The sequence below is a fragment of the Lathamus discolor genome, chromosome 3 (assembly GCF_037157495.1).
Source record: "Lathamus discolor isolate bLatDis1 chromosome 3, bLatDis1.hap1, whole genome shotgun sequence".
Lineage (NCBI taxonomy): Eukaryota > Metazoa > Chordata > Aves > Psittaciformes > Psittacidae > Lathamus > Lathamus discolor.
In genome coordinates, this window is record NC_088886.1 from 83,916,376 (window position 1) to 83,926,204 (window position 9,829).

Genomic DNA, 9,829 nt, shown 5'->3' on the forward strand with positions numbered 1-9,829 from the left:
ACTTGGAACACTAAATCACCTAAGCTGGTGGACCTTGACTGCATGAAGACTAGCAAATGAGTTATAGTGAAATGACATCATTTCTCCAGTTGGAACAACGAATGGAGCATGCTTGTATGAGTTATGCTTTATTAAATTGCCTGTGGAAATGCCAAGGTCAACTTCTTTTATTCCTTTTCACTGTAGCAAAGAAACCATCTAGTGTTTTATCTTTCTTCCGTGGCACGGGAGGGAAAAGCCCGGACCTGTCTTCTCAGAAGAAAGAGACCTTACGTGGTGCTGACAGTGCCTACTACCAGGTTGGACAGATGGGCAAAGAGGGAGCAGAAAACCAAGGAGCAGAGCCTCAAGGTACAAGACTGTTGAGTCCGTTATTGGTCTTTGATTGTTACTTCTTCCGGACCTCATTCATATTTGTAAGGCCCAGAATGGACTCCTGCTCATACTTTTTCAACAGTCCAAGGCTATTCAACATTCCTTGGAAATGAATGATTTGAGCATGAAATGTAGGTTTCTTCCAAAGACATTTCTTTGCTTTATGAGAAGGGACATAGGGTCTCTCAAATCCCAGTAACTATAGGAATGTTGAGTAGACTGGACTTGAATGCCTTTAAATGGAGCTGATTCTAGTTAAGTAGCTCAGTCTCTCTTCCTTACTTCCTATTTAACTTTGATTGTCTCAGTTCATGGAAAATGAAATGAGAGAGAAAGTTTGTACTGATGTGTCTCATGAACAGCACTGCCCTTCTAGCATACATGTATCCTACAATTATAGCTGTATCTCTAGTTCCCAATGTACTATTCCTTCTGTTTTCTTGAAAAAAGAATTTTTTTTTCTTGTAATGCAAGTTTACAAGTAGTTTCTTACATGGGTTTCTCAGTAATATTAACGAACAACCCTGACTGAATGGTCCCTTTATGCCTTCAGATGATGGAGATGGAGGAGATGGACAGAAGAAACAGCTAGTCAATCCCCATGTGGAACTCCGTGAGTAGCTGTAAATAATAAACTAAGTCTTAGCTGACAAACTCCCTTTTTATTTTTTTTTTTTTGCAAATGTAATGGAAATCTTGAAGTTTAATAATTATTTTTCCTTTTTATTTGGCACAAATATAAAACAAATCAAGAGCAGAGCAATGCAGTTTTTACTTATTGTAATCAATCTGTCTCTTGACACTTTTCTGTGGCATACACTGTGAGCTAACCTAAAGGGGGTTGACTTTCCTGTAATTTTCCATTTAAGCTTCCGAAGTGCAATTAGACACAAGGGGTATTTAGCACAACCGTATTATTCTAGATATAAGTAAAATCTCTAAGTGTGATCTCATGTAGTGAGTGAGTATTGCATGCTGTTATTGAGGAAGACCTTTTCTGCAGAGTTTTCGGATGCGAATGCCAAGTTCTACTGCCGGATTTATTACGCTGGCGAGTTTCACAAGATGCGTGAAGTGATACTGGGGAGCAGTGAAGAGGACTTCATCCGATCCCTCTCTCACTCTATGCCCTGGCAGGCACGAGGTGGCAAATCTGGGGCTGCGTTCTATGTCACTGAGGGTAAATGAAGCTTCTTCCCCCTTTGTAATTAGAGGGTATTATTTGGGGATGGTGGTGCTTAGCATGTTTAATCCCTGATTATTTCTAGCCAGAAGGTTGCTGACTATGAAGTGGCCATTCAAAATGGAAAGTTCAATGGATAGTTCTGGGGTCTTTAATACCCGATTATTTGTCTCTTTGTATGGGCAGGAGAGCAAAATGTAGTTCTGTTTTTAAGTAGTAGTAGCTAGGGTGACCAGTTGAGCAGAAGGGTTGTACTCTTAGGCAGGCTTCAAAAAACAAAAATTTGAGTATAATTCAAGAAAAACTGGTTATTAAAGGCAGTGTTTCTCATAATCCAACATGCTATAGTTGATTTATAGGTTTTTATCTTTTTTTTTTAACTGTGGCTGATTGTAAGTCCTTACTTAAAACAAGTCTTGAATGGAAGGGTCTGTAAGCTGTTTCTGTTGTTGGTATAAGAAGTCCATATAGCCAAGTTAAAACTAATGTAGGCAGTCTTTTCTCCATCATTTGCTAGAAGGCTGAAATTTGGAGTATATGAAATAAAAAAAGCTTCTAGAAAGGAGCTTCTGTAGCTAAGGATTTAAGAGAATTGTAGTCTTTCAAAATGCTTCAGATGTGTGACAGTTGTAAAGGGTTTGCAAATTTTCATCACCTATTGTATGTAACCCTGTTGCCTCTGTCTTATGTTGAAACAGATGATAGATTCATCTTGAAGCAGATGCCTCGTCTGGAAGTCCAGTCATTCCTTGACTTTGCTCCACACTACTTCACTTACATCACTAATGCAGTTCAGCAGAAGGTACTTCAAAAAATAAAAAGTGCCTTGTATTTTCAGCAGTGTTCTGTATTTTACAGACTAGTAACAGCTTCCATTAACCCCTTTCATTTAAGTAAAAGAAAATGTTGGTGGGTATGAGTTGTAATAATGCATTTTTGAGAGAGAAAGTGGGAATTTTGCTAGAGCTTCTAAGCTGTAATACAGTCAGAACAGCAGTGCTCTAGGATTTGATTGCTGACTGCCTGTGCACAGAGGTGTTACCCCATGTCTTCTCTTCATTAGAAGCCCACAGCACTGGCCAAAATCCTTGGGGTATATCGAATTGGATATAAGAACTCTCAAAACAACACTGAAAAGAAGCTGGATCTGCTTGTCATGGAAAACCTTTTCTACGGCAGGAAAATGGCTCAGGTAAGAACCCAGTGTTCTGTTCCCTTGCAGTGCAGTTCTGACTGGGAGCAAGAGGAGTGTTACCAGTAGCCATGTAGGTAACTTCTAACTTTGCATGTGTTGTCTATAGCTAACACTGCTCAAAGATGACTTTGAGTTTGTGCCTGTTGCCTTATGTGAACCGTAGTAACTCAGTGCCTGTATTAGCTAGTTCAGATAGCTGTCTTGCAGGCTTCAGTTTTTAGAAGTCTTATCTGTCCCTGCATCTCTGGTCTCAGAGATAAAACATCACCAACCTAATTAGAAAAATGCAAAGCTTTTAGAAGAACTAACAGGGATTACAGACTAATTTGTTCAGCAGGAGAGCCTCATCAACAGATGTGGTGAGCTACTGTGTAGTGGAGAGGAAACTAATGTTTTGAACTTACTGCTTTCTCTTTAAACCACTTCATGTCTGGGGCAAGATTTCAAGTTCAGTCTTGCACTTAGTAAAAGAAAAGTGATCTTTTGGGGCAGCAGAACGGAGACCTTAAAACGACTTGGGGAAAATTCACATGCAGTTGATGCTGGAAAGGAAGTTCAAACAATTGTCACTTTGAGAACTAGATCGTGTCAGTTCTTTCCACCTTTCTTCCCAGTGCCTTATCTCAAACAGGGGATGCTTGTGGGAGGAAGTGAACTGAGGGAACTGTAGATAGATGTAAAAGATGTTGTTGTGGGTTTTCTTTTTCTTTCTGTGTTTTAAATCATGAGCATGATCAGGCACTGGAACAGAGACCCAAAGAGAATGTGGCCTCTAGCCCTGAAGTTAGTCAAATTGTGACCAGACAGAGCTTAAACAACCTTCTCTAACAGGACCTGCTTCAAGCAGGGCATTTAACTGGAGATCTCCTGAGATCCTTTCCAACCTAATGATGGTCTTTCTTTTCCCTTGCCAACAGATGTTAAGTGGTGCTTCATGCAAGACCCATCTCCTTCTTTAGTGCCTTTACCTAAACCTATTTTACCTGTAAAATATGGGAATAGAAACACCCTTTCCCCCTTAAATTAGGTTAAATATTAATAAAGTAACTTGACTGAAATTTGTAAATTGAGGTGGCAGAGCTTTCATGTGGGCTTACATGCTACTCTCCACTCAGGAATCTTTAATTTTTATAGTATAAAAATGGTTTTTGTTAACTGTCTTCCTTCTGCAGAGAAGGAGAGTTGCCCTGCCATGCTGCCTTTTCAAACGCAGCAGTAAAGTGTATTGAAGTCTTGAACCTTGCAGAACAGTGGAACAAAGTAGTGCTCTTATCTGTTTGCAGGTTTTTGACCTGAAGGGCTCCCTCCGGAATAGAAACGTTAAAACGGACACAGGCAAGGAAAGCTGTGATGTAGTCCTGCTGGATGAGAACCTTCTGAAGATGGTCCGGGACAATCCTTTGTACATCCGTTCCCATTGCAAGGCTGTGCTTAGAGCTTCCATACACAGTGACTCCCAGTTCCTCTCCAGCCATCTCATCATTGACTATTCCCTGCTGGTGGGTCGTGATGATACCAACAATGAGCTGGTTGTTGGGATCATTGGTAGGTTGTCTTTTGTATTTTCTTGCTTTCAGCTGGTGAAACTGCTTTCTTCTGGTCTTGGTGTTTATAGTACTTATAGGACTGTATTGCCATCAGAGATGTGTGTCAGGAAAGCTTATCTTTTTCCTCATGGAATACCACCCTCACCTCTCATGGGTATTCAAAGTGAAGGCAGGAAGCCTTCTCTCCAAGTCTTGTATAGGCTTGTGTTAGCATTTTCTTTACTAAGAATGTACGCAGGAGGCCACACAGGTAGTGAAAAACCAGTCAAGTTGGTGTTTAACTTGTACTTTGACTCTACTTGAAGTAAGGAAGGTTATTGTGTGTTTCTGTGTTTTAATCTTGCAAGTTAATTTCAGTAGCGTTTACATAGCCATTTAAATTTTCACTGTGTTAAATTCATGCCTGGGGAGCCTGTTTTTTGTAGTGGCAGGAGGAGTTGATTTGTGATCTTGCTGGGCTTTTTGAGATGCTGTATTCATCCTACCCAAATATAATCTATACTCTGGAAAGTGAGGCAACTGGCAGGGGGAACGCTGAGGTTCTGGTTCTGGAAGCCTATTGCTTTCTTGCCCTCTCTGAGGGGAAGTAGGTACATTTTTAGGACAGTGTTACTTGGGTTATAGCAGATATGACATGTTTGTGTGTGGATTTTTATTTTGTTTTACTTTTAATTACAACAGACTATATTCGCACTTTCACCTGGGACAAAAAACTTGAAATGGTGGTGAAGTCAACTGGCATCTTGGGAGGACAAGGTAGGTCCAGAATGGAAGTAAAACTTTTGATCATGTTTTGTTTTTACCTGGAAGGTTCCAATAGCTGTGCTAATAAAGCCAAAACTTCCCCCCATGCAGATTTACAACACTAGATTAAGATGCCCAGAACAGGGGAAGGAATAACAATTTTCAGCTAAATCAATACATTGATCTGCCTCCATGAGTGATCCTTTAAGTACTATAAAGCTTATCAGACTGTTCTTTCTTAGTTACCAACTACTTATCAGTTACCAGCAACTTAGTTATCTATAGAGAGAGAGATACTAGCAAAAACCTTACTGCCTGGTTTCAGAAGGTGTTTTCTAAGTCCAGAAAAATCACATACACTCTGAGCTCTTAGTGTGAAGAAATCCTTATTGAATGACTGACTACTGTCCATATTTTGGGGAGCTGAGGTGTTCCCTTTGTGGAAGTGAGAAGAGTACCTTTTGTGCATCATTGCCTAGTGTTGGCCACGTGTTGGAGGGTTAGAAAGAGAAGGGAAGGGGAACACTGGATATACCACTGCTCAGGTGTTTGAAGGAGGTATGAGCATGTCCATAGGGTGAAATTCTTCACGGGAGAAATTTACATCTCTGGAAACCTTATAAGTCCTGTAAACAGGAGAAGAGGAAAAGAAAACTGATCTGGGCTGATTTAAAAAGCCTAAATGGTTCCTCCATCTTCAGGTATCTCAGTTCAGTGTTGGGGTCCAGACCTTGATCTCTCTTCTCTTCTAAATGTTTAAAATAAAAAGAAAAAAAAGGAGTGGGGAGGGGCAGCTGTTAATGCTTTTTGGTTCCAAGAGCCTCTGATACACAGTATGCCTTCATGATTATGCTGTCTGGTGTTGTAATCTGATGTGGCATTTGTCTGTACTGCGGTATATTCTTTGGCCCATTTTCTAACTGCTCTTGACTCTTGCACATAGGTAAGATGCCAACTGTGGTCTCTCCAGAACTTTACCGGACCAGGTTTTGTGAAGCTATGGACAAGTATTTCCTGATGGTGCCAGACCATTGGACAGGACTGGGCCTGAATTGCTGAGCTAAAGCCCACGTTGGGAAGGCACAAGAAGATGATGACATTATAGGTCACTCCTTTCCTGTGGTCTGTCCAGCAGTAAGCAAGAGGAATGCAGTTCCATGTCTACACTGACCATATGCATCACGTTAAGAAGTGTGAAATCTGCTTGTTGCACTTTAATCCTCTCTTGGAGGCTGATAAGCGAACCAGCCTCACTAAGGATCTAACCTCGAAGGTATCACTGACCAGCACTGGTAAAAGACATTCCGTCTGTCAGGAGGGAAGATAGTGGTATCTCCATGTAAGAGTACTGAAATGGATACTATCCAGTTTGTGACAGTGTAAAAGTACATGATCTTTGTAAGTCTTGTGCTGCCTAAGTGGTGATGAATATGAGCAGCTCATGTTTCTGTAGTGGATGTGTGGTACTGGAAATGTGAAATAACCCCCACTCCATATGGGTGGGTGAGAAGAAGGAAGTTAATTCCTGAGTTTTGCTATTGTTACAGTGGTTCATAGCTGACCTGTTTAGGATCCATGAATAACTTGTCCTGCTTATGCTCTGTAGCTTTGACTTTTTTCCTGGGTTTTATAAACAGTATTTTATTTTTAAAAGGCAGCTCCACAGCTATAATGCCATATCATTATGTCTTTTAGGTTGTGTTACTGCAGTACAGCTCTGTCCTTATCTGTCATAATTTCATATTAGCTGAATCCCATAAACATGTCAGTCATCAGCATGCTGCAAAACCCCAAACATATCCCTTCAGTCCTAAACAGTACTCTGATCTGAATGTTGCCCAGATCCCTGGAAACAGGCAACTAAAAAATTTACCCTTTAATTTAGCAAAACTTTATTAATTATAGTTGAAGGTAATCCTTTCCTTAGCGGAAGGCACTAAGTTGCTAGACAAAATGAAGCATACTGCCTTAGAGTGACAGCTTTCTCCTTAATGAAACTATCGTTCCTGGCAGATCACTTCAAATCCATTTCAGTTTCCCAGGACTTTCAAACAATCCATTTACCTCATTGTGAACCTTTGCCAGGAGAATGTTTTCTTGCATTCCTGACATGCTGATGAGAATGAGCATCCAGATCTCATCACACTGTGTAGTCCCAATGGAAGAACTCTCTCTTCAGCAGTATTAGATGATTTTTTTTTTTCCCACCACTGAGATGAATGTAGTAATATTCTTTTCTGTAAAAAGAAAAGCCTGAACTAACAGGTATCTTGTCTGATGGATGAGATGTGCAGAGATCTGTGAGTCTCTTTATGACAATAAGCACTTCTTTCTGTTTTTATTAATTTTTACCTGGTTTTGTAGGTCATGAGTTTACTTTTTTAGCTTCATTATAATGTAGGCCAGTAAATAAGAGGGTTTTATGAGTTTGAGAGGCAAGAATACTGTCCTTTGACTTCTGGTCTCTGATGGAAGGACTTCAAATGAACATGGAGTCTAGGACAGTATATTCTTTATGGCCACTTGCTCATACTGACCAGTTGCTTGGTAATCCCATCTTCACTGTAGCTCTGGATTGGCATACGCATTTTGTTCACTCCTCGTGTGTTCAGTATTTTCTTCTGCGGCAGATGGTGGTGTTTCTGTTCAGGAGTAACAGCTGGGCAGCACTGAGAAGGCAAAATGCCAGCAGTGGGAATTGAACTGTTGGCTCCAAAACCCACCAGCAATGGTCATTTGTGTTGGAAGAAGTCTTCCCCACCCCACTGCAAAGCCCTACTGGAGGATGAGCAAAGATGATGACGTTGAAGCAGCAGAAATGAAAGTATTCTCACTTCCTCTATGCAGTGTAATCATTGTTTCTGGGTGTGCAGTGTTGAAGGCTGCAGTGATGTGTGCTGTGGGAAGATGACACAGTACTTCTTATTCCTCTGACCCAGAATCCTTTAGTCCCACACAGTGCGTCAGGTACAGCTGACCACCTCCGAGACACATCTTGCCTCCTGTGTTAAAATGTGGCCTGGATGGCTAGCTATATATGGGGCCTTTTGTAATAAGAATCAACCAGTCCATCAGCAACATGTTACCCTCACTTCTGTAATTTTTACCTTCTGTCTTGGTCCATTGATGTGAAAGAGCATGCCATGCAGGCCTGAATCTGTTCCAGTCTCAAAGTTTACATGTGTTCTTCTCCCTCCTTCCCCCCCTAAAGTTTACAGGGGAAAAACTTGACCAGTTAAGGTGACAAAACAGCACCTGGTTATGTTACCTTCCACCTTTGTGAGTATGTGTATTAGTCGATGGAGCATGAGTATGGGCAGTGCCATGGCATCTGCACTAAGCTAATGTAGAGCTGTGATGTGCTAGCCCTGTCCTGCCTTCAGTAACCCTTTCTCCAGTGATGTGTGGCTGCTTTGTACTGCTCGTGTTCCAGTATCCCAAGCAGCTGGCTCTAAAGCCACATGATCATGTGACGGTAGCTGTTGTTCCCCTGTACATGAGGGCTTAAGGCCCTCAGAACTGGGAAGAAGGTGAGAGAGCCTTCCACTGGCCAGCTGTTGTGTAGCCTGTGAACACAGAGCCCAGATACGTGACTTGTGACCTTCTTGGGATGAAATCATAGCAGTTGGAGAGATTTGCAGGGTGATCTTGAGCTGTCATCAGCAGCTAACTTTGGGTCAGGATGTGGCTGCTGGACTAGTCCTGATCAGACTGGAGTAAACGGCAAACTGCTACTCATAAGTAATATGGTAGCTGCACTATCAACTGGAATTGGTTCATCTTTGGATAATGTGATACAAAGCTGTAAGCATTTCTAGTTTAAATCCCAGCAGTTGAACAGCTCTCAAATGTTCCCTTTTCAGAATAAGAGTTGTCCTGTCATTTCAATTGCCACAAGCTGACTTTCTCAAAAGGACAGCAATTACTTTGTGCAGAAGAGATCTCTGAGAGAGCTCCTTGTGAGGATTAGGTCTGTGTCCCTGCAGCATGCCTGAGAAAGTTCTAGGGGAACAGCTTGGGTATTACATGATCCCTTTGATTTGAGTTTTTTATTCCTTTATAACACAGGTTTAGCATATAAGTGTGTAAGTGAATCCCAGCTGCAAATGTGAAGACTGCATTTCTTCAGAGCTACACTAGCTCTTTTTCTTCTTTTGTCTTGATCTGAGGCCTTGTGACAAATGTCTAAATCTTGACCCAGTCAGAAGTGATGACTTGCTTTGAGTCGTCATGCAGACAGCAGAATGCCTTGTAGTGACCCAGCAATGCGTTCTGTCCCCCAGAAGCACACAAGGGATGCTTGCTGGTTAAGTACCTCTGCTGGGCTCTGGGGAGTTGCCTGTGGAGTGGACTCTCCTCTGTGAGAATGACCAAAACCAAATGAATCACTCACTAGCAGGTGGCCAGAATAATCACTATTCAAAGCACTTAATGTACCATAATGTATGTATTTCTAATCTACTTTGGTTCAGCTGTATTTTATAAAATCGATGTACTAAACTATTTGAGAATAACTGCCTTGACTATTTGGAGAATCAAAATGTAATGTATGTAGATACAAATAAAGTGACTAAAATATACTTGTGTCTATTCCATATGGTGGAGCAGTTAGATGTCATAGCATCCCATTTTCTTGATCAGCAGCTATGCCCTTTGTTTGCTTTGCAGTGATTGCAGTGTTGGAGGTCACCAGCTTTGCGTGTGATGTAAGCATGCCTGCTTCTCTCTACCTTGCAACTCATCTCTTCTAATGGAGCAGGACTTCTGGACAGCTCTACAGGTCAG

At 41.4% G+C, this 9,829-nt stretch overlaps 1 protein-coding gene across 3 annotated transcripts in view; it reads left to right on the forward strand.

The window, feature by feature from the left end:
- The window catches only part of PIKFYVE (phosphoinositide kinase, FYVE-type zinc finger containing), a 63,167-nt gene extending 53,543 nt beyond the window's left edge, over nt 1-9,624 (forward strand). For all 3 annotated transcript variants that reach the window (XM_065670168.1, XM_065670167.1, XM_065670169.1), the window contains exons 35-42: nt 187-351; nt 929-988; nt 1,379-1,555; nt 2,257-2,360; nt 2,622-2,750; nt 4,037-4,298; nt 4,982-5,056; nt 5,988-9,624. In XM_065670168.1, the coding sequence (XP_065526240.1) occupies nt 187-351; nt 929-988; nt 1,379-1,555; nt 2,257-2,360; nt 2,622-2,750; nt 4,037-4,298; nt 4,982-5,056; nt 5,988-6,103 (1,088 nt within the window). In that variant the 3' untranslated portion in view covers nt 6,104-9,624. The remainder of the gene's footprint in view (nt 1-186; nt 352-928; nt 989-1,378; nt 1,556-2,256; nt 2,361-2,621; nt 2,751-4,036; nt 4,299-4,981; nt 5,057-5,987) is intronic.
- The last annotated feature ends 205 nt before the right edge of the window (nt 9,625-9,829 follow it).